The sequence below is a fragment of the Tachypleus tridentatus genome, chromosome 12 (assembly GCF_004210375.1).
Source record: "Tachypleus tridentatus isolate NWPU-2018 chromosome 12, ASM421037v1, whole genome shotgun sequence".
Lineage (NCBI taxonomy): Eukaryota > Metazoa > Arthropoda > Merostomata > Xiphosura > Limulidae > Tachypleus > Tachypleus tridentatus.
The window spans coordinates 90,083,432-90,109,279 of record NC_134836.1 but is presented as its reverse complement, the minus strand read 5'-3'; the positions used below and the strand labels follow the sequence as shown (position 1 = coordinate 90,109,279).

General features: G+C 33.9%; 1 protein-coding gene across 2 annotated transcripts; it reads left to right on the top strand.

Annotated features, from left to right (window-relative positions):
• Nucleotides 1-208: 208 nt before the first annotated feature.
• LOC143233958 (heterogeneous nuclear ribonucleoprotein A/B-like) lies at nt 209-18,060 on the top strand. 2 transcript variants are annotated; one of them, XM_076470893.1, is made up of 7 exons: nt 209-495; nt 4,058-4,098; nt 8,889-9,016; nt 10,480-10,632; nt 13,325-13,574; nt 13,704-13,874; nt 17,862-18,060. In XM_076470893.1, exons 1-7 carry the CDS (start codon nt 329-331, stop codon nt 17,939-17,941), a joined length of 990 nt encoding a protein of 329 aa, XP_076327008.1. In that variant the 5' UTR covers nt 209-328; the 3' UTR covers nt 17,942-18,060. The 2 variants fall into 2 exon arrangements, with proteins under 2 accessions (XP_076327008.1, XP_076327007.1); XM_076470892.1 differs by lacking the exon at nt 17,862-18,060 and adding an exon at nt 16,540-16,727.
• Nucleotides 18,061-25,848: the final 7,788 nt, after the last annotated feature.

Sequence of the window (25,848 nt, the reverse complement as noted above, 5' to 3'; positions counted from 1 at the left end):
AACTTTGTATCGATAATAATATATATTAAAAAATTGATATGTATATCTGTAGTTAACTTCTTGGTGGTTTGACCTACAACAACATTGCGCGTAATTTTTTTACACGGTATATGTATTTATACATATATACTGAAATACGTCATAGAAACAAATATCAATATCTGCGTGACATCACATATTTTGTCCAATTAAACATAGAGCTTGAATCACGTGGTTGACAGTGTTGAAAGCTTATTCGTACAGAACGGCTTTTCTTCTGCAAAGTGTAGTGGTTTTAAAAGTGTTTAAAAATCTGCCTTTTTCTTGAATAATTTTAGTAACTAGTAAAATGGAAGACGATAACCAATACAACGGACAGAATCAACAATATAGTGATTACAGCGAAGATCAGTATGGGCAGTATCAAGCTGATGAAACGGAAACAGATGCTTTGCAGGACGGGGACAAAAGTCAAAATCAAATGGATAGCAGTAAAGGAAAATCTGAAGATGATAGGTAGGTTGGTTGAGTGTAATTTGTATGTCTGAATGACGTTCAGAATAAGATCAATTGATAGGGATACCTCAAGTTTGTGAGTAGATAAACGTTTTAAATGTTTGTTCAACTGTGTAGAGGTAAATTTTGTTTAACACTAACTGATACTGTGTGAGCTTAACATTATGGTTCCAGCTTGTTTCTTTGTTCAAATATACCTTTCCTGCAACCAGGGTACTAGTGCTAGTAGTGCTAAGATGGCGGGTCTATCTCCTTTCAAGTGGTACCGCTAACATCGTGGAAATGATTTTAAAGTAATACTGATTGAGTTATTTTTGTAATCTTTGGGAATTTAAAAGCACAGAAATTTCAATTCCTTGTTTAAGGACTTGTTTAATTGTATTAATTAAGGAATAATTTAATTGTATTAAACTAGAAGGTTTAAGTTTAACGTCTTAAAATGTTCAGTAGTACTAGTAGCAGTAATACTAATAGTACGTTACTAAATGTACTGTTTTTCAACAGCTCATTGTTCCTGTGAACACTTATCTTTGACTGAATGATTTACGCTTTTTTATTTTAACAGTTTTATAATGCACGTATTAAAACAGCTGGAGATATACCTACCTCATTCATTGTTGTTATAACTTCTGTTTTAGGTTGTAAAATTATGTAAAACTAAAAGATACTTTTAAGTTTTTTGCTGCTCAGGTTGCTATTTCTAACAGATTCACATATCCAATATCACATTTTTTTTATATATTTTTTCTTGTGAAATATTCTGGTTTGTTTTCAGCAGAATTTCATCTAGTTAACCAGTTGCAAACATAATGAGTTTTCTTTTTTTGTAACTATGTTGCTTTCAGTATTTGAATTTTTAAATAAAATTTTCTGCCTAACATGTAGTCTCCATGTTGCCACTGCTAGTACTACTAATTATCAGTATTAATGTATCCAACATATATGTTCCGTTACTGAGTTTGGCACGTTCAGAGAAAGTTGCAGGCAATGTTTGCTTAATCAGTGATGTCGAGAAAACCCACTTGTAGAGAAATATGTATGCACCTGACAATGACCGAAGAAGGTCGAAACGTTGTTCGCTCTTTTATGTAAAATATTTTCTCAACCCAAATGAGCCGTTTTTGCATATATAATGTTTGCTTAACACCTACTATGCAAGTAAAGGAGATATGTTTGTTAGGTTGATTCCTAAGCAAAGCTTTTTGCTTCTTCTCTCTCTTAAAATTAAATTTTGTAAAGAGATGAGCACACCTTGTGATTTCCTAAATCTTCTAGGCCATGAGGGACCAAATCCTGTACCTAATCCAAAATTCCCAGTACAAAACGTGGTATCGGTCAGGTGTTGTGCAATACAGTGTCTGTTTCCTCATCTCTATAAAGTCATTTTCTTCATAATGTTTTGTGCACTCTGTCAGTAAATATTTCTGATGAAAGTTGAAAGAACCTTACTTTCAGCTGTAAGTTAGTTTAGTTGTTGGTCTCTGTTTGAACAGGAAACTTTATATAGTCTGTCCAACTCCCTATTTTATGTATCGTTGTAGCCAAACAGTATTGAGAGTTGAGTTTTAATGGCAGTAACAGAGGTTTCTGAATGTAACAGATGAATTAATTTTGTCTGAGTAAGTTTTATGTATTTTAATTTAAATGTTGGAAAGTGTGACACATCTCTGTGGCCCACTCAGTTCTCCAAATTTGGCCTCATTGACTCTTCATGTAGTTTGAATTGTTGATTACATATGAGAGCTGGGTAATTAGTAATTTTGACAGTTACAAAGAGGAAATTTAGTCTTGGATTTAAAAAAAAAATCAATACCAATCAAATAATAGTGATTTATATCAAGCCACTTGTAGCTTACTGGGGGTGGAGAGGAAAGCAGTTGTGTAATCAGTTGAATGAAATATTGAAGTTTGTATAATTAGGCATGACTTGTAATACCACAAGTGCCTCTAGACAAGGTTCCATATTTATAGTAAACATACTGATGCAAAGAAATCTTTAGCTCCAGTGCCATTCTTTGAAAAAAAAAAAGTTGGTACCTCAAAGCCAAACTTGCAGAGCAGAAGTGAACATTACGTAATCAGTGTGGCATTTATGATTTGACTTATATTTTCACGTTATATATATCTTTTTTTATAATCAAGTTTATTGTTTTGGTAAATATCAAAAATAAAAATCAGTATAGTAACTCGGACTTCAACTGTACTATCCTTTTGTAAAATTCAGAAGTGTGAGTTTTGAGATATTCTTTACCTAGCTCGCTCAGTAATAGTGAAAAGTTCACACCTCTTCTAATGGTGGTTTCTTTCTTTTTCACAGCCAATCTTTCAGGAGGTGGAATTTTACGCTACTTGATCAGTTTCCCTCACAGCCTTTGTTTTAGTTATACTATTTTCGAATCGTCTTAAGTAAGAAATAAAAATTGTGTCAAGTCTATGTAAACAATTTTGGTGTTAGTTTTGGTACTCATTGAAGCTGTGTATAACATACTGCACTTGTTAGTTCATATTAGGTTTTTAATTTTTTCATGATTTTGGCAGTTTCAAAATATTTAGTGTCCCAATGTTTGTGGAAAAAGATTGTATTCCAAAATTAGTCTATTTCTATAACATGCTAATTCTAGCTTGAACACTGAATGCTTATGGTTCCCTTTAGCTAAGTTTTAGCAATAATTAAAAAAAACAAACAACATATATCAAACAGTGTGTGTAAGAAAGGGCTGGATAGGTTCAAGAGGTTCAAGATCTGGTCAGAAGAAGACTTGTTAGGTGAAGGACATCACATGGATGGCCGTTGTGAGGTTACAGAACACGTCACCAGGAGCTTTTGACCTGAAATCTCCAGATTGCCCTCTGCCATCTTGCCTGAGCAACTGGTGGAGAGAGGACTACGCTTGACATCAGCCGGGTAACAGTGCTTCTCACGATAAGTAAAGCACTAGCTAAAAATACAACAAAATTTTAGATTTGTAAAATCTTGCGTACATTTCTTGAGAACTAGTGCAGTTAAACCCTAAATAGACCTTTTCAAAGGTCAGCAATTAAGCTTAAAGTGAGTGAGGTTAAAGCAGCTCAGCTTAGCTTATGTTTGGATTTTTTCTGCATTTATGTTTCAAAAAGCAGAACTCTCAATCTAACTTGAATCTTTGAGATTCATACTAGAAAGGTGGACAAATTTAACTGTTAACTTTTGTTCTCAGATGGACATCCCCCGTGTTCAAGCCATTGACCGATCATCAGATTGCAATGGCACACATGCTGGGTTGTATTTGTTCTTCCAGTAGAGTACATCCTACTTGAAATATTGCTGTATTAGTTTTCAGTTTTCAAGTTAAGCTGTAATGTTTGAACTTAAATCGTTGTTTTTACAGTGAAAACTTCTACTAATGTAAAGTATTTCTCTCTAGTGTAAATTTCCAGAGTAACATTTAAGAGCTGAAATGTGGTCTTCTTGAATGAGTAAAGGCAGATAGAGGTAAAGTAATTTCTTCATCTCGTATGGCTGGTTAGGTATACATGATTTAAGATCACAAATTGCTAATTTGTTTCATTCTTTTCTGTTCAGAAAACTTTTCATTGGCGGAGTCAGCTGGGAAACCCGAACAAGTGAGTGTATTACTTTTGAAGTAACTTTTGTGCTTCTTAGTTATTTAACCCTTTCACAATGGATTCAGGATAATATACATGAGTTCATATACGCATTTGCACATGTTAAGTATTTACATTAACTTTTGATGGAGTTTGTGTACCTCCACAAAATTTGGTAGACTTTTAATAAAAATTACAATTTTTTTTTTTTCCTACACAGAAAATAACAAGAGATTTGCATGTTGATTCTGTTTTATTATTAGCCCGAGTAAAAAGTGATTTCATGCTACGATTTAAAAAAAAAACTATTTCTCCTCTCAAAAATCTCCAATATTGTTTGTGTAGTCTCTAAAACTTCCTAAATACATTTCAATTGTTTGTTTTCAGTAAAAAATATTCCACTTTGTGGAATCTGTCAATTTCATTGACCTTGAAATCATCATGAACAAAATTTAAAAATATAAATTATGCTTTTTTTTCATGCTAAAATGACTACAGATTATGACATTAAAATACAAATGTCTAATCTAAGTAGCTTAAGTCTCATAATATTGTATATTTATACATATTTATTATTATTATTTATATTGACCTTCCATTCATGCCTGGCTAACATTACATAACTTGCACTGACAAGATGTACATTGATTTTGTGTTACCATATCCAGTAACATAAAACTGACCTCTAGTCTTTCCAAAGTGTTCACATCTTGGCTGTGATTTAGTGGACTAGTATTTTATAATATACAGTCATATTTCGGTTATTACACTTTATCTAAGTATATAGCTTATACTGTTTATAAATAGTTATTAAGCTTGTTTTTCATAAAATATAGAATAATAAATAAAGAATTAAAGCAAATAATAATCTCCTCTAACTGTGATCTTTGAACTTGGTTGCTGTTGGCTATAGATTGCTAAGCCTTTTAAAATTCCACATGTGTAGCATGTGAAACAATTATTTTTTAAGATTTTATGTGTGTGTATATTATACATATACGAGGTCTGTTAAAAAAAAAAAATACGCGGACTGACGTCATAAAACAAAATGTACTTTATTTAGAAGTTACAAGTCTGGCACCCCTTCAAAGTACTCTCCTCCCCAATGCACACACTTATCCCAACAGTGTTTCCACTTGTTGAAACAGTCCTGGTACGCTTCTTTTGTAATGTCCTCCAGCTCCTTCATCGCATTTGCCTTAATCTCGGGAATCGTCTCAAATCTTCTTCCTTTCAAGGGTCTTTTGAGTTTGGGAACAAGAAAAAATTGCAAGGATCAAGGTCAGGTGAGTAGGGAGGTGGGGAAGAGCAGTGATCGAGTGTTTGGCCAAAAACTCACGAGTTCTGAGGGCTGAATTTCGCAGCAACATGGTGCATCTTTAATTTTTCTGTCAAAATCTCGTAACAAGATCCAACTGATATCCCACACTCTTCAGCAAGCTCCCTGGCAGGCAGACAACGATTTGCCCGCACCAGGGTGTTGATTTTGTCGACGTGTGGGTCGTCAGTTGACGTGGAAGGATGTCCAGGACGCTCATCATCTTCAATGGACTGTCGACCATCCTTAAAGCGTTCATGCCACTTGAAACATGCCGTACGCTTCATAGCAACATCACCGTAAGCCGTGTTAAGCATAGCAAATGTTTCAGTCACAGATTTTCCAAGTTTAACACACAATTTCACAGCAAGTCGTTGCTCCTTCAGGTCATTCATTCTGAAATCCGCCAAACAAAAAAATCGCATTTCACTTAAAGCCGCGTAGCTAATACACAAATGAAGATATCTGCAATCGGGAAATGGCGTTGTAATCAGCTGATCTGTGCGAACCTAGCGACAGCAAATGGATTCCCCTGGAACCAACTGGAGCCGCATAATTCAAACAGTCTGCATATTTTTTGAACAGCCCTCGTACACTGCTTGCCAAAATCTTAAGGCCAATAAACAAAGAAAAAATATGCATTTTGCCTTGTTAGACTCAACCACTTATTTGAGTAGAGCTTCGAAAGATGAAAATAAGAAAAGGGAAAACAGAAATAAAACTGTTTTAGCATTTAATAGAAAAAATGTGAACAATGTGAAATAGGCCTAAATACTAGCTGGTCAAAAGTTTAATACCAAACAAAAAAGAAGTCCTAAACAGGGTAGAAAAGGCCCAACAAGAGGTCTCGGTAGTGAGTTGCACGGCCATCGTTGCAAATAACTTCAAACATTTGCTTTGGCATGGTCAATACAAGCGTTTGCAGAAAGCTGGCTGGAATGTTATTCCCATTGGTGAAGATGGTTTCATGAAGATCATGCACTTTTTGGAATTGACGTTCATTTCTGTAGGCTTCCCTTGCCATCCACCCCCAAACATTTTCAGTGGGGTTCAGCTTGGTCGAACATGCTGGATGGTCCAAAAGAATTGCATTATTTACCAGGGAAAAGTCCTTTGTTCTGCAGGCATTGTGGATTGCAGTGTTGTCCTGCTGAAAGATCCAGTCATTTCCACACAAGTGAGGGCCTTCAGTCAGTAAGGATGCTCTCTCCAACATGCCATTGTAGCCAGCTGCTGTTTGATGCCCCTGTATAACCTGAAGCTCCATTGTTCCATGGAAGGAGAAAGCACTCCAGATCATGATGGAACCTCCTCCACTGTGTCATGTAGAAAATGTCTATGGTGAGATATCCTTATCATGCCAGTAACGTTGGAAGCCATGTGGACCATCCAGGTTAAATGTTTTCGTATAAGAGAACAAAACCTTTTTCCACTTTTCTATGTCTCATGTTTGGTGCTTCTCAGCAAAATTTAACTGAGATGTTTTGTGGTGTGGAAAGAGGTGTGGCCTTTGAAGACATTTACTGTTTTTAAAGCCTTTCTCTCGTAGATGCCATGTTATTGTTCTTGAGCTGCATTTTGCATCTGTAAGGGCCTTAATCTGGTTTGACGATCAACTGGTGTCTTGCCGGACAATCCAACAAATCCTCCTGCTCAACGCCAGTGAAATTTTCTTGGTCGGACCACTTAATTCTCATTCTGTATCCCTCAGGGTCTTTTAAGAAATTTGCAACAGCAGTTTTACTATGCCTAATTTTGCCAGCTATGGCATATTGAGAGAGACCTTGCTTTTGCAGCCTGACAGTTCTGCCACTTTCAAACTCTGTCGACTTTTTAGCCTTTGTCGTGTTTTTACCCAATGCAACACAGGAGATGTTGACAACGCTAATGCTTGAACACAAATGACTAAATTTTTACGTGTTTACCGATTAACAGTTTGTTTCAGTATGGTCTTAAACTTTTCATCAGCTAATATTTAGGCTAATTTCATAGTGTTCACATTTTTCCTATTAAATGTTAAAAATGTTTTTTATTTTTATTTTTCATTTTTTTATTTTCATCTTTCGAAGCTCAACTCAAATAAGTGGTTGAGTCTAACAATGCAAAATGCATATTTTTTCTTTATGTTCATTGGCTTTAAGATTTTGGCCAGCAGTGTATATACAGTTGAATAACTAAAAAAACTGTAAGATACCATAGAATTCCACTATAATTTATAAAGCTTAACGTAAGTTTTATTTAGGTCTTAAATATGAATCTTGGAGCAGACTAAAGACACAACCCACACTCTTATAATTTTAGTTAAAAAGAAAGTAGTAGGCTTTTAATAGAGTAAAATTAAAATGGCTGAGAAAATCAAAAAGGGGGAGATTTTAAACTGTCGATTGGTTATTCACATGTCATATATTGAAGTAAGTGCATATAAGGGACTGTTTTCAAAAATGGAAAGAGGTGAATGGGGCCACTGTGTTTGATTCAGTACATAAACCATATTTTGGCAAAATGAAAAGGGTACGAGGTTCTTGTTTTATTTTCTAGCTTGTCAACATTACTAATATGAGTGTGTAATTTGTATGAAACTATAGACTTAATATTTTGACACCACAAACATCTAATTTTAAACTGCTACATTTAACATACCATGTGACTCACTAAAATCTATATTTACTTTTAAATTAAGAAATTAACTCTATATAATATTCAAAGTTTGAATTATCTACAATTTGATTCCAAACTTATCGACATAATTCATACACTAGCAGTGCAATAAAAGTTTGAATGCAAATCAACAAATGTGGTGACATGGCCATTGATCTGTGTCCTATCACAAAATTGTTGTCACTGACCTTATGGTGTTCTGTGACTGGATTTCTTGAGAAGGCGCAGATTTTACAGTATTGCTAAATAATTTTTGTATATTGTAGTTCCTGTCCAAAGCAAATATATTGTAATTAAAAAAAAATCCTTTTTTTAACCTTTTTGATAAATTGTAGTACATTCTGAACACATTTTTGACAATAAAAGTTGGGAAAAAATGTGCTTTCTAAATAATTGAAAAACAAAATTTCATTACAGCTTTATTAGGACATATACAAAAACTGCACATGTGTGTGTATTATGACAAGTTTATGATGTTAGAATAACATCAAAGTTTTTACTATACTAGTTAATAGACTTTAAGTGGCCAGCAGTAAAGCATCTGTACTTACGTTTAGAATCGTTTATTTTGGAAATCAATTTTAGAATATTCTAGTCTGAAAAATTGATAAGTGAATGTTATAAAGAAGACCTATCTGGTTATCAAATGTTTGAGCATGTAAACTTGTTCATTGTTTGATATATTCTCTTGGATATAATTCACTAAGGGTTTCTTTTAGAAGCTTTTGTCAGAGTTGGAATTTAGATTGAGATGTTGTTCTGAAATCCATATGTATAATGTTAAGTAGTAGAGTTAAAATGTGATGTATTGATTTTTTTTTTTTTTTTACAGATGATTTGAAGGACTACTTCTCAAGATATGGTGAAGTTGTTGACGTGAATATCAAGATTGACCCTAACACTGGAAACTGTAGAGGTTTTGCTTTTGTTACTTTTGCATCACAAGAGTCTGTAGATGCTGTAAGTATTTGGCTGTTGTGCTAGGTGCTAAGACTTTAAGTTTGTGTTGAGTGGTCATAAAAGTTTTGTATTTATGGCTCAAAATATTGAGCTTATTAATCCTATGTTTCATGGGATATGTATTAGACCATTTCTATATTGAAGAATTAACATGTACCATAATTTTTGAATATGCTATGTGTATGTTCAGAATGTTTTGTAAGCTGTTCTGATGACAAGAAATCCACTTGAAATAAAAATGTATCTTGGAACGGCTGGGATGGGTATTAACAGTTTTACTAATAAAGCAGAGAACAATGTTTTGACCTTCAGTGATGTCGAGAAAACCAACTTGTAGAGAAATATATATGCAAAAACGGCTCGTCATGACCGAAGAAGGTCAAAACGTTATTCGCTCTTCTATGTAAAATATTTTCTCAACCCAAACGAGCCGTTTTTGCATATATAATGTTTTGACCTTCTTAGGTTGTCAGGTCGAAACATTTTCTCTGCTTTATTAGTAAAAGTGTTAATACCTGTTCCAGCCATTCTGAGATACATTTTGTAAGCTTTTATAAACATTGCAAGTTTGTACACACAAAATACTTGAAGTATTTTTACCAGCCACTGTTTGGGACTTTTAATTAGTCCATCTAACTCCAGATTCTGATTAGTTGGAGTATAAAGTTAATTTCATGTTAAGAATAAAATTGTTTTTCATCATAATTTTCATATTTCATTCACATAACTTTAGAACCTATTTTTTTGTTTCAATAAACTATTTTATTTCTTTTCTTGTGTACCCTAACGTTATCTAGTGAAATTGGCCATGTAGGGTAAAATGGAAAGTTGAAAAGTGTGAAATAAATCTAAATATAGCTAAAACAACCTATTTTAGTGCAGTAGCTTTGTATAAACATAGGATTTAGGTATTGGCACATGCATCGTCGATTTGCAAATAGGCTGTGCTTTCAGTGCACAGATGCTGTCTAGTATGTCGTAACTTTTCTTATCTAACCTAATAAGTTTCTCATGTGTTACTTTTGTAACAATGTATATACTTATGTGTACTTTGAAAAATCCAGAAATTTCTTTGTAAAGTAGGAAGACTGGAAGATACAAGTTTACATTGTGTTACTATACGTGGGTAATTTATGACAAAGCAGGAATATCATGTAGTATTACAAATAAAACCTAAAAAAGGACAATTTCAAGCAAATAAATGTCATGTGATCCAGAAACATCAAGACAGGTACTTCCTTTTGAAATTAAGAAATTAAAACTTAATAAAATGAGAACTGTAAACTACATTTTGATGCTAATGTTATTGAGGTAAATTGATAATAAATTTGTTAGATTAAATTGTGAATATAACTGAAAAGTTGTGAAGGATGCATGTTGCTTGTGTATTTGTATATAATATGTATTACTTATTGTCAAACACTTGGTAGATTAGGAACTGTTTGCTTTTGTTTTATAACAAGGTGATAAAAGATGGAACACACACTGTTAAAGGGAAACAGATTGACCCAAAAAAAGCCAAGTCTAAACCTGGAGCAAAGAAAATCTTTGTTGGAGGACTTGATCCAAACATGCCTGCAAGTGACATCAAGGCATACTTTAAAAAATTTGGCAAGGTAGACAAATACGTTTGCTGTTTTTTGTTTTTTTTCCTTGTTGGTAGTTATAATGGAATGACATATTTTTGTCACTGTATTTATTTGTTTTTTAAAAAAGCACAATATTTATATAGCTAATTATCCTTGTTTAAATACTGGTTAAGTTAGAAACTTTGAAATGGTTACCTATACATGGAAATTGCAAAGGGTTAAACTTAACTTGGCCCATTTGTACAAACCCTAGAATTTTAAAGCTATATATATATATATATGCCAGAATTATGAATTTACTGATTATATCTTTGTGAAGTTTAGCAAGTTTTTAGTAAAACATACAAGCCTGTTTTGCACAGACTATTAGAATTTCTGTCTGAAGTGTACTGTGTGAGCCTCGCTTGATTCTAGATGAAAGTTTGTTATTGCTAACAATACAGATAGCTTTGTCGACATACTGTTGGTGTGAATGTACTTTGTAGTTACTATAAGAACCTATACACAGGATAAATGAAATTAAAAAAAATGTGATTGGATGCTGTTCAGTTTTTTACATTATGTAGCCACATAATAGCAGATAAAATAAACTTAGTATTCTGAAAATTGTTTAATCTTAGTATTATGGGTCTGGCTTATCTTTAGTTAACTTGTGTTGATGGTTATTGATGAGAAGTGGAATTCTTCAAAACTAGTATAACCCCATTAACAGGTGTAATTTAAATGGATCTTTCGTGAATTTAGGGTGATGGCAGATATGTGAGTAGCTTTACTACAAATACAAAATATCTTGTGCTACGACATCATAATTGAAGTAAAGTATTAAATAATAAAGCAAACTTTTAATGAAAAAAAATCAGAACAATACAGTAGTGGGGACAGAAACTGGTGATTTGTTTTTTTCTTCTATCAACATATTGCCAGTCTAAGCTTTTATTTCTTTGTTCTTATATTTATGAAAGTCTCTGCTTAATTGGAGACCATACTAGCTTTATGCAGTTAAAAAGGAACAGAAAAGCTTTCATTCTGTGTTTACTAGTCTAAGGCTTCTCAAGAAATGGTGTTTGACTGAAATTGATAAAACTGAAATTATAAGGCTCAAGATAATGCTGTTTAAACTTTCGTATCCTTGGAAAGAATTGGAATTCATGAACATAAGTGTCTTCCTTCTTACTCCAAATCATTATTAACAGTTTTAACTTTAAGATACAAGCTTTGTGAAATAAATTTAACTTTGAAAGTTTTTTTGTTTTCTGCTAATACATGGAAACTAGAAAAATTAGAAGAAATTTATTTCCTGTAATTTTATTTCATTTGGCAGTATTTCGTTTTTTCCTTTGGGCAGCATGAACCAATCTAGGCATAATAAGAGTTAATTGCAAGATATAACCATATCCATGTAGGATGGGCAAATGGTGCAGTTGTATAGAAATTGTCATCCAAGATTTAGGTCTAAGAATCATTTACTGGTAGTCTGAATTTTGACTTTGCTCAGTCTGAATTTAAAAAACAAAAATAAAACCTAATAGACAAAGCCTGGTAGACCTTAAAACCACAGTAACAGTACAAACACCCATTAAACCTAGTCTAGTATACCAAGATGATTAAGACATTAAAGAAATATTATTATTTGATCTACACATATTAAACTCAATTGTTTATCTCTTTATGTATTCTGAAAATTATGAATGTTTATAAGATGAGAATAATCTTGAGTCTGAATAATGTCACTTCTAAGTGCCTAGTTTTTGGCACTCCTTTTTTCCACTTCTAGCAATCACTTGTTTATCTCTGGTAAACAAAATACCATAATCTTTTTTGGAGGTTTTCTTGACTGATTTGCAAGTATGTACGAATCTAAAGCTAATATGTGTAGTTACTGATAGTTTTTAACCAGAAATCTTGTGAAGTGTAAAGGAATGACCAAAGTCATTGTTATAACAAAATAACCAGTAAAGTTAATAAGATAAACTTGTTACCTTTACATCACACAGGAAAGAAAGAAAGAAGAAAAAAAAAGATGCAATGAGATTATTTGATGGCTTCTAATGTAGTGATTAAAACTTTGAAATTTATAACCTACACAAGAAAGGGAAATAATTAATCCAAGTCTTAAAATATCTGTTAATTCAATATGATCATTTTTGACACCATAAACTTCAAAATTCACTTCTCATACTGTTTGTGTAAAAAGTGTGTAACAAATTTGAACAGTGACCACAAATTACAGCATTATTTTGTTGAAATTATCATGAGCAGTTTGGATTTTTGTTTTATACATAACAAATGTTAATAAATAAACATCAAATTGAAATTCTACATCTGAGCATTTCATCTGTTTTGTAGGTGATTTAAAGTGAGAGATGACAGTTTTGTTTTTTATAAAAATAAAAATTGTTTTTGTCCAATTTAAAGAAAAACATACTAGACTGGAAATGGTTAAGCTAATACATGTGATAAGATGCTGAAATTCCATATCATTAGTGTTTTTGTTATTAGGTGCATGTTTTTAACTTTTTTAAATTTGGATAAATATTCTAGCATTATTAGACCAACAGTGATTTCTAAACGGTCTCGATTTTTATGGCAATGAATTACTTTTTGCAGTGTTTTCTATTTTTAAGAGTCATGTTACTAAAGACATATAGGTATCATTATTTATTTTTCTTGTTGTTGTTTTTCAGCAATAGTAGTATAATTTAATAGCTTTATCACCTAGGTTGAAACTGTTGAGCTACCAGTAGACAAGGTAAAGAACCAACGACGACAATTTGCCTTCGTAACTTTTGAGACAGAAGAGGCTGTGAATGAAGTTATTAAACAACCAAAGCAAATGATAGGAAGTAAAGAGTGTGATATAAAGAAGGCTACTCCTAAGCCAGATTACAGAACCATGCGTGGTGGATTCATGGGGGGGTGGGGATCTCTTCGTAGTGGTGCCAATGGTGAAAGGGGTCGTGGAAGAGGAGGTTAGAGCAATTTTGATGTGTAAATTTAGATATAGTAAGCTTAGTCCTTAAGTGTTGTTCAGTTTTTATTATTTTTAAAGTGCAACTGAATTGTTAATGAAATGTTTGATTTATTTTTTCTCTCCTTAGATTACATGGCTGAGGGATGGGAAAGTCCAGGTTATGGGGGATATAGTCAAGGATATGGCAGCTATAATCAAGGATATGGCAGTTATGACTATGGTGGTTATAGTGGTGATTACGGCGGTGGATATAGTGGTTACGACTACAGTAGATGGGGGCCATATGGACAAAGTTATGGTATGAAAAATTAATTCCCAGGTTAAGCCAGTATCTCTAGAACAGTAGTGCACAACTGATTGAGACTTGGCGGGCCAAAACGTACCTTCCTCCAAAACATTTTAAGCCCTTTGCATTTTATATTAACTTTAAAGTCTGTTTAACAAAGTTTGTATTAAAATGTGGTGTGGAAACTCTTAGATTTAATAACAGACAAAAATGAGTGTACTTAACAGTTCTGTAAATAAGAGTGAAATGTACTCAATAATAAAAAAAATCAAAACACTGACTACGTCACAAAATGTAAAAAACAAATTGCATTAAATTTATTATTTGATGTGACTGTATTTAATTTAAAACATTTTATATTTACTGTGCCAGTGATATCTGGATTAATCTCATAAGTTCCAGTTTTCAAAATGTCTGTTAAATTTTGATCAGTTAAAGTACCAAGAGGTACAGATTTGTGTAACTTCATGAGAAAAAAGATTGCTCCCACGTGGAAGTACTTCCAAATGGTGATGCTACTCTGTGTGTCTTTTTGTATGAAGTTGTAGATGATTTGTCATGTGCTTTTTAGAGATCAGTTGGAGAACATTCTGAATGTTTGCTTTTAAGGATCATGTAAAAAAAAGAAAAAAAAAAAAAGCAAGTCCTGTTACCTTGTTGAATACTAGGATAATGACTTCAGCATTAACGGAAAATGTATCGACCAAAGGTTCAGATGTGGCCTCATTTGTTTGTTGGTCAGGTAACCTTATGCTGAAGTCTTCAACATTCCTTCAGTTGTGATGTTTTTAGAAAACGATGAGTCACGACTTGGAAACTGACAATTCTTTTTTATTTGTGATTTAAACCTGAAACTCTGAGTGCAGAAACCAAATTTGTAACTGCGTGGTCTTTGTCTAGTAGAACTTTCTTGAAGCAGTTTAGATGAAATGTTATTTCACCTGAAAACCTAAATTACACAATTCTTTGTTTTCCAATTCTAATATGACCTGATTTTCAGGCTCTAAAAACACTTTGTCAGATCCAACTGCTACAAAATGATTTTAAGGTATTACCTTGACTTGGCCAACACATTTTTTCGTGACATCACTATATCTTGCATAGATCTCGCATGTTCTTGAAACCTTTGGTGATTTGGGCTTCAGCTGTGAATAAAATTTACCATTGAAAGAACAACAAACTTGACATGATTAAAATGAATTATTTTATTGCACAGAGACTGGTGAATAATGCAATGATATTGATTAATTACTTGTCCAGGACAGAAATCTTTTCTGACCTGAAAGATGATACCTTTTATATATTTCCTGTCATCAAGGGTGCACCATAGGTACACACACCTGCTAGTTATTCACTTGTCAGCTTCAGATTTTGTACTGCTGAAATTATCTGTTCTCATACTTCCTCATTGGTGGCTTCCCTGTAAGTCAAGCACATATTTGCAAGCTCCCAAATGATATGAAAATTTTTGTTTATTCCACATACAACTACTAAGCAGTATCTCTCATATCAGAACTCTCATTTTAAATAATACTTAGATTGTAAGCAAATTATCTTCAACTGATCACTTCTGTTTTGTGATATATTGCCAACTGTATGCTGAATTAACAAGTTTACATTTTGAGGAATGTATCTAGTGTTTGGGCACACTTTGTCGCAGACCACCAACATGCAAGATTTATCAGAATCACCATCAATAAATGATCGACACTCTTACAATTTCTCGTGCTACAAAGAAACTTGCTCTTTTGCTAGCTTAACTTACATTGTCGACTTCTTAAAAACTTTTTTTCAAGTCAGAAAAAGTTTAATTGCTCAGTGTTATTCATTTTCTCACTATTTGTCAACTTGTCTAATGACTTGCAATGTTTTTTCTCATAATGCCTTAAGTATTATATTTCATTGCCATGGATACTGTGCAACAATATACAAGACATTTTATCCTACAAGTTAGTGATAAAAATGACATTGCTAAGTCCACTTTTTGTTTTAATTTTCTGTGCATCTTATCCACTTTCCTCTGTTTATCCTTGTCCATTGTGTAATTCTTGAACTTGTAAACAAACCTTTCAAATATCATACAGTTATTATGCTGTAAAAATTATAAAATTGCAAACTGTTTCAAAATATAATGATACATGGCATAATGATGTTTTATTATGCCAAATACAGGCAAAAAGATCTTATCAAATTTATCCAACAAACCTAGTTAACTTGTAACAGTTAAAATGTAAGTTAGACATACGGTAAGAAAAGACCGTAGTCAATAAAATTGACTAGTGATAACAAAACTTTCAACTTTGTGCACTGTAATTTTGTGTCACTGGCCATTCAAAATGATCTGGTAGACCAGATTTAGCCCGCTGACCATATGTTGTGTACCTCTGCTCTAGAAAATGTTGTGATATTTTATATTAATCTTCTGTTATAATGTATAGTTAATTACTAAGAACATTTTTTAACATTTCTCCCCTTTTCTTGTTAGTATAATAACTGACTTTTTGTATTTGTTACAGTTCACTTGTGTTTAATACGAACATAGTCTGAATGAATACCCTCTCAAGTCCTTTACTTTTGGGTTAGTCCTGTTGTTGATTATTAAGAATTTAAACTGACCACAAGTAGATCAGAATTATGATGGCTTAAAAATTTGTTGCTGTGTTTTAATTTGCTCCAGGTGAAAGTTCTACACAGGAATGTATATATACATTTTGGCTTCATGCCATTTGCAGTCCTTCTTATTCAACGGACGTTGTCATGCTGACATTTGAAAGAGTTGGTGAACAAATTTAGTGAGAGCTGCTATTTTTGGCTCACGACAGGCCCTTTTATTCTTACCAAGAAATAAATACTTTTGAATTCAAATCATCATCTTACTTTTCATGGCATTAACCATACGATCAGTTGTAATATTTTTATGAGATGTTTGAGATGAGACATTGGTATTATTAGTGATATGATCATTCTGACTAATATTATTGTCTTTATTATATGTGTTGTTATTTTCACATCATTTAGACCAGTGAATTCTGCATTCTTTAGGTGTTATATTCAGATATGTATATGTCACAATGAGAAAGCTTTTTATGGAATTACAAGGATTTGAACCTCCTAAACATAGGATCCTGATTACAGGTACTTTAAAACACTTTGTTATCAGAGTACTCATAGTTGAGATAACAGATTCAGAGTTTCAAATCCTGGTGCTTCCACAAAAAGTTTTCTGGTTGTGATGCACATGTGTTGTCTAATATAACGCCTGATGACAGTCGGAGAACTGACTAGTCAAAACTTAAAAATTATAATACATATAATAAAGACAAGAATAACATTTGCATAATTATACCATTAGTAATAAGCTGTTGTTTTTCTACACAAACAAACTTGCAGATAACTTCATGTGCTGTTGATTGTTATAACTTCAATTTTTATTGTCATAGACGTGTGATGTTACATGTACAGTAGTGACATTTTAAAGCCACATTATTCTTTATAGATATCAAATATATTTATAACTGAGAAACAGTCAATAATTTAAAGTTTTAATTACAAAAAAATGGAAATTAATTATTATCACATTGAAACTAGTAAGAAAAGTTTTAGCAAATCTGATTGTGATCTAAATTGCACTTGATGAACTACTTTCTGCATGACACAAGGCCGTGAGGACTGCCATGTTGATCAAAGATCATCATAATTCAGTGGCTTGCCATGAACATGCCTCAGTTTAGGCATCAAAACTACCTTGTTGATAGAAAAAATAAACAGTACTATTCAATCTATACAAATTGTTTTTACTGTCCACCTTTGTAAACAAATAATTGCTTGCATCTACCTGCTAGTGGACTTGTGGTGGGGCTGTTCACAGACCTTGTGCATTTTTCTCAAATGCATAAGACTGATTTTAACTACCAAGGTTAATTCCTTGTTAAGGTTCATTTCCTTGTGTAGCTCAGCTTTAAGCAGGAAGACTTAATTCAGATGTGGGCTTCATTGCAGGTCAACAAGATAGTGTGTACGGAAAGACTCGTGGAGCAGTGAGGGGAAGAACAACTACTTCTTACCACCCTTACCGTTAAATGTATACTGTGTGGTGTAAATGTTGCAACATGTTGACATTGTAATATCATGAGACATCATGCATGTTCATTATCCACTGTATATAGTTTATGTTGAATAAAATTCTTTAAGGTGTTAACACTTGACAAGTGGTTGTGCTTTCTTTGTAGGAAGCATGAAATTATCTAAATATTGGAGAGCTACTGCTAGGTAAGTAGTTATAAAACAGAACATGTTTAGCCACTTCAAGTAACTTTCACTATGATGTTAACATGTAGCTACACCAACATGTCTTTCTCTATGATGTTAACATATAGCAACACCAATACGTCTTTCTCTATGATGTTAACATATGGCTACACCAGTACGTCTTTCTCTAGGATGTTAACATAAGGCTACACCAGTACGTCTTTCTCTAGGATGTTAACATAAGGCTACACCAGTACGTCTTTCTCTAGGATGTTAACATAAGGCTACACCAGTACGTCTTTCTCTAGGATGTTAACATAAGGCTACACCAGTACGTCTTTCTCTAGGATGTTAACATAAGGCTACACCAGTTCTTTCTCTAGGATGTTAACATAAGGCTACACCAGTACGTCTTTCTCTAGGATGTTAACATAAGGCTACACCAGTACGTCTTTCTCTAGGATGTTAACATAAGGCTACACCAGTACGTCTTTCTCTAGGATGTTAACATAAGGCTACACCAGTACGTCTTTCTCTAGGATGTTAACATAAGGCTACACCAGTGTTAACGTCTTCTTTCTCTAGGATGTTAACATAAGGCTACACCAGTACGTCTTTCTCTAGGATGTTAACATAAGGCTACACCAGTACGTCTTTCTCTAGGATGTTAACATAACACCAGTACGTTTTTCTCTTGGATGTTAACATAAGGCTACACCAGTACGTCTTTCTCTAGGATGTTAACATAAGGCTACACCAGTACGTCTTTCTCTAGGATGTTAACATAAGGCTACACCAGTACGTCTTTCTCTAGGATGTTAACATAAGGCTACACCAGTACGTCTTTCTCTAGGATGTTAACATAAGTCTACACCAGTACGTCTTTCTCTAGGATGTTAACATAAGGCTACACCAGTACGTCTTTCTCTAGGATGTTAACATAAGGCTACACCAGTACGTCTTTCTCTAGGATGTTAACATAAGGCTACACCAGTACGTCTTTCTCTAGGACGTTAACATATGGCTGCTCCAAGGTATCTTTCTCTGTGACGTTAATATATAGCTACAAGCAGGATAAAAATCACACGTAGAATCTTAACAAATGTTAACTGCTGTGATGAAAGGGCAGTTCTTTTCTTCAGTGGCTTTCCATTATTATCAACTAAAAAGGGCCATAACATTTCTTCGTCGAAGTTTTGTATTACCTTATCAACGAGTATGTTACCAACAGTATTTTGTGTGTTACGAAACGAATTTGGTATTTATGTCCGTTTTTATGTATTTTTAGAGCCACGAAAGATAATTGGGTTTTGTCAAATACATCAATTGAAAGAGTTTGACCTACTGAACCCTAAATTAATAGATCTTAAATTGGTTAAGAGATGACAGAGCTATGAGGTAAAGGTTTGTACTTGGAAAGAAAAAAACAGTCATTCTGAGTCACTATACCTAGGCTAATAATTGACATTTGTGCTAAATTGGAACTTAATACTCTGGACCCTCGGATTCACAGTCCAGAAACACCAGTCCACGTCTGAATAGCAATTTAAGACGTAAACGACTGCTGTTGTTAGCTGCGTAAGTTCTCAGAGTTCAAATATAGGAAACAATATATGCCAGGGAAAGTTCTTGAGTTATACTGTAGATGTGAAACGAATAGTATGATTTGTGTACTTTTAACACTAAACACGTAAAATGTCCAAAGTTATTCTTTAGTGAAAACATTAGTAAGCAGTACAAGAAAGCTTTCAGAATGTTTGTTCTTAAGCACAGAGCGACATAATGGACTTCTGTAAAAACACTTATGCAGAAACCAAGCTTTTAGCGCCATAGGCCCAGAGACTTACGGCTGAGTCACTGTGTGTGGGAGATTTGGAAGGAGTAATAGAAGGTATTTGTGTCACCAGTCGAGTTTGTTTGTTTGTAATTAAGCACAAAGCTGCACAATAGGTTATCTGTTCTCTGCAGACTAGACACGGATTAGAACTCAATTTGAAGCTTGTATTGGAAAGTTACGAGCATTGATGAGTTAAGGCTCTCCCAAGGAATTAACATATATTTTACGTTCTCTTTGTTAATTACGTGTCCTAATTTAACGTATGCATAGTGTCTAATTCTACGACGTCGTACTCTGTAATGAAACTTTTCATTTTATTTTCTAAGTAATTTAAAGTTTAAGTAGATCTGATTAATCAATTTCTTGCTGTTGTCTTGTGTTGGTGTGGATTCATTTCCATCAACTGTATAATAAAGTTGACATTATAACAAAAATTTCAAATGCAGTTTAGGAAGCCACTTTGGTTTTTGTTGAATTTCACGCTACTCGAGGGCTTATCGGTTGTTTAGGAAACAATAGGGAACTTAATTGAAATACGCAGACTGGAATGGTCTGGAAAAAACAACAAAAACTTGGAATTTATCAAATGCCTTTTGTTTGAAGTTTGTTGAAAAGTTATTTGTTGTGGTTAACGTTTGAAAATTTATAATAAATAGGCATCGCCAAAACCATAATTGTTTGCAACTTTAAATACATTATCTGAGTGATCAGAAAATCTTAGAACTTTTTTCCAGGACAAAATATCTAACATGTAATTACAAATATATACACCAAAGCCACCATTTATGGAAAAACAGTAACAATGTTGATCCTAAAAACGTAGCCATTCAGTATATCGTGCGATCTGTTTAATGTAACGTACGAACACAGTTTCCGATCAAATACCAACGACTCGTGAATATTGACTGAGCTTTGGAAAAGAAAAAACAATGATAGTGTGAAAACTTAGGGATTCTTTTTATTTAAACACACAAAAAAGTGACCAAACATTGGGACTGCAATGCAGTAACTTTGATTCAAAACTTGCGCATGCGTATGTGGGTTCTGTTAAGATACGCGTGAGGATATTTCATCTAATAATAGAAGTGGCGTAGGAAAGGGGAGAAGGTCGGATACCAACTTTTCAACCTGTTCCCGTAAAAATGCATTAGGCCCGGCATGGCGAGGTGGGTTAAGGCACTCGACTCGTAATTCGAGGGTCGCGGATTCGAATCCCCGTCACACCAAACATGCTCGCCCTTTCAGCCGTGGGGGGGTATAATGTTACAGTTAATCCCACTATATTCGTTGGTAAAAGAGTAGCTCTAGTTTAACACTGGAATTATGGACGGCTAGCGCAGATAGCTCTCGTGTAGCTTTGCGCGAAATTTATAACCAAACCAGAAATACATCAATATTAGAAAAATCACTATCAGGAGAATGCACAATATGTAACTCTTTGCTGATCAAACGTGAGTTTTTACCGCTTAAGTTATATAATGTCTTAATAAAAATACCGTCATCCGATGTTAATCCCCTAAGTTAAATGATCTGCAATTTTCAAAATCTATAAACGGTCCTGGACAAATATCTGAAGTTCCCGATTAATAATCTGTAAGCACAGTTACAGCGTCTGAGGGTAATAGTATACCAATTGTAGGAAACCAAAAATATATACTGTCTCTCCGAGCGATGCGTTGGTTACTTTTTATAAACGTTAGGCGAATTACTAGAAATTTCAGCTGGCACAACAATACTGATGACACGCTAGTGCTTTCGTAAAACGTATATTTTTTATCCTTACGCTCAAGAATCTTCTACAAATGCAGTAAATAGACGGGAATTTCGCAATAGACGTTTAATAGTATAAATTACACACATTTCTAAATACATATTTAACAGAAACAAATATCAGTATTAAAATAAACATATAGCAGTAAATTCGTCTTTGTTTTTCAAATAGGGTGTTGGGCCTATAGAATGGGTTGTTTTCGATGTTGTGGAGGTAGTAAATATGCGTGAGTTTAAAAGAAAGCTAGATCGATATATGAATTATAAGAACTTGCCTTGATTTATTCTATTTTATTACTACTATTGTTTAAAATTGTTTTCATTTTTTTATAGTTTGGTTTAGGGGATGAGACAACCGAGATGGACTAACAGGTTCCTTGTTGTCCCTAAAATATTTGTTATATTATGTTTAGATACATTATAAGGGTTACGAAACATAATAAACGACTTTCATGCTGTGGGCTGTTGTTATTAAAGCTTCATTGTTTACTGTTTTTTTTTCTTTTTGTGTGTGATTTTTTTTCGTGTTTACGAGAAGTGAGTTGTAATCTAGTCTGAATTAAGCGCCGAGCTACACCTGCTTTAGCTCTCCCTAATTTAGCATTGATATACTAGAGGAAAAACTAATAGTGTGATCACAAATAATGCTTCTACGGTTGAAAGGGGCGAGTATGTTTGGTGTAATGGGGAAGCAAGCCGAGTAACCACCAGATCAGCTATTGTGTTCATGCTACACCCTTACTCTTTTTTTAAATTTAAGAACACGAATGCTTGAGTTAAATTATAAATGGTCAAACGTCACCACGGGTGATCAGAAAATAACCTACGTGATGAGGTTATCTCATTTCTGGTTTTCGGACTACCAAACTGCGGGCACATATAAATAACAGCTGTAACTTAATGAGTAATTTATTAGATAATAAAAGTCGATCGAGACAGTGGCTAAAGAATGGTGGCTGAAACTTATAGGCGAGAGTAAATGTGTTTTATGCTTGATACATTACGAAATTGAAAATTTCTATGTAGCGACTTGTCGCATACACCCCGAACTTTCCTTATGAAACATGTAATGTAGATATAAACACTGCTCAAAGGAACTGGCTCGGGTTGATATAAAGGTGTGTCTGATCGCCGTAAGGAAGCGAAATAAATCTTTATGTAATGTAGTGAATCGTAGTTGTGAACTTAAATAAATCATCTTCAATGACTAGCTGTCTGCTATAGCCTTCTACAAGTGATATGAAAGCCAGGAAAATCTTAGTGTAATGCAGTGTTTTCAAACTTTTAAGATCGCTACACATTTTATTCACTGTAATTCACATTCCTCTCTCTCTCTGTCCCATAAGTTTCAACCAATTTAATCTTGATATATATATGTATATATACAGACTTCGCTTAAAGAATTAAATGAAGGAAAAAACGTGTTCTCGACGCTTTTAACGATCCCTCCAAAAAATACGGTTGCGCGTCCAAAAGGTTTGTTTTTAAATTTCGCGCAAAGCTACTCAAGGGTTATCTGCGCTAGCCGTCCCTAATTTAGAAGAGGGAAGACAGCTAGTCATCACCACCCACCGTCAACTCTTGAGCTACTCTTTTACCAACGAATAGTGGGATTGACCGTCACATTATAACGCCACCATGGCTGAAAAGGCGAGCATGTTTGATGCGAACCCGTGACCCCCAGATTACGAGTCGCACACCTTAACCCACCTGGCCATGCTAGACCTACGCGTCCAAAAGGAGCATGCCCTACAGTTTTTGAGAAACTGATGTAATGCTACAACTCCTGCATATATCTCTTATGACACTCGTAGTGCAAATGTCTCTCCCCTAACCTGAGTCCAAAAAGTTTGTTTTTGTTTTGTTTTTAAATTTCGCGCAAAGCTACTCGAAAAGCCCATCTGGCCATGTTGGGCCGCCCAAAAAGTAGTAGAGGGTAAAACATCACAACATTGCTGTAAACCCCACTGCATAAAACTTCTTACGTCATAGCTTGTAAATGACAGTTAACCAAACTTTTTAAGGCCACCGTACACACTATTTTGAAACACGTCAAAACGAAACTGATAAAATTGTACGAACAACAAACAACATGAACTAGTTGTAATGAGATTCGCAGTTTCGAGTTATTCGTGGCAAAGTTTTTCTATATATATATAAAGAATGTTTCTGATCAGAACTGGTATTTTGAATAAAGAAAAAAACCTATATATTATTATATATTTTGACATTTAAGCGAGGTTGAACAACAGCAACAACAAAAAGCCAGATAAGTATAGTGATAACAACAAATGAAGTTATATTAATAGAGCTGGCCCGGCATGGCCAAGCGTGTTAAGGCGTGCGACTCCTAATCTGAGGGTCGTGGGTTCGCATTCCCGTCGCCCCAAACATGCTCGCCCTTTCAGCCGTGGGGGCGTTATAATGTAACGGTCAATCCCACTATTCGTTGGTAAAAGAGTAAAAAAAAAATTAGGGACGGCTAGCACAGATAGCCCTCGAGTAGCTTTGTGCGAAATTAAAAAAATATATATATATTAATAGAAGTGAAATCTGATGACGAGAGTACGAAGATCAAGCGTTTGTTGTGTGTGTGTCGTCTGGATGTAATCAGTCCTCTTGTCAGTTTAAACGGATGGAAGAAACGAGAGAATAATGCGAAACTGAAGCCGCCTGTTAACAAAAATTTTGTCTTCCAATAAATAATTTGTTAAACTTTAACAGGTGTGAAAAAATTCTGAAGAAAATACACTTTTTTTTTGTTATATATAGTTTTCAAGATATACGCATGCATAGTTTTAGGATTTATTAGAACAACTGATTATTTAGTATATTTAGCTTACAGATACTTATAATGGTATAACTGCCATTAAAAAAGTGACAACAAAATATTACATGCATTTATGAAACCGAGAAATTTCTTGTGCAAATATATAGTGTTAGCAAAAAAGAGGCTACAACTTTTAATTTGTTGTATTTTCCGAACTGAAAATTTGTTTGTACGTTGCTTTTAATATAATTTATAAGCCGTTTGTCTTTCTTTGTTTGAACTTAAGCACAAAAAAAAACATGATAGGCTATATATGTTCTGCCCATCATGGGTATTGAAACACAGATTTTAGCTTTGTAAGTCCGTAGACATGCCGCTATGCTCCTGGGGAGCAGTTCTTTGTTACAAAACTGCTGTGTTTGTAATTTTGTTTCAATGCAATTCAAAGTAACTTTCTATATAGAAAAAAATTACATGTTTCTTTGGTCTTTGGGATCTAGGCTTGATAGAAAACTTTAAGCCAGTTTTTAAATTCAGGCTGGTAGAAGAAGCAACAAGATTTACAATATTATTTGTAAGATACAGAAGAAAAATAAAAATTTGTCAACCAATGTGATTTTACATGGAAATAATGTTGTTGTAAGACTATCTTATTAAAATATGAGGTATTATATAATATTTGCTGAACTTGTCCTTTTCACTTTACTCCATCACCAATACATTGGAAATCAGCTCCATTATTCGACTATATCGGATCCACCAATGTAAATTTACCGTACACCACAGATTTAATGGTTCACATTTCATACCTGGTGTAAAGACGACCTCTAGTTTTTTAAAGCTTCAAATATCGTCTTATAAGGTATGTGATTTATATTATACTATATAGGATTGTGTTCTAACACCAACACTTTGATCAGTCAATCGAATTACCTCATAGAAATAGTCTGCGTGAAGTATTTTATATTTGGATATCAAATAATACTATATTATGTAAGTAATGACGATAGATGGCGCACTAACTTCGAATATTTAAATAAATTGTTAATTATATTACAATATCAAAAACTGATAACAAAAGACAAGTAAGAAACCTTTGATAGTAATTTATTACCGGTTTCTGGTTTGTTTTGAATTTCGTAAAAAAAATACATGAGGGCTATGTACGTTAGCAGTCCCTAATTTAGCAGTGAAGTGTGTGTTTTCTTATAGTAAAGCCACATCAGGCTATCTGCTGAGTCCACCGACGGAAATCGTCCCCTGATTTTTGCATTGCAACTCCGTAGACGTGCCGCTGAACCAGCAGGGACTTCGCAGGAAAAGACTAAAGGGAAGGAAGCTAGCCATCACCTCTCACCGTC

Coding starts and splice junctions, on each gene's coding strand:
- LOC143233958 (XM_076470892.1), top strand. CDS start 329: ATGGAAGACGATAACCAATACAACGGACAGAATCAACAATATAGTGAT. Junction 9,017..10,479: donor CACAAGAGTCTGTAGATGCT/GTAAGTATTTGG, acceptor TTTTATAACAAG/GTGATAAAAGATGGAACACA. Junction 13,575..13,703: donor AAGGGGTCGTGGAAGAGGAG/GTTAGAGCAATT, acceptor TTCTCTCCTTAG/ATTACATGGCTGAGGGATGG.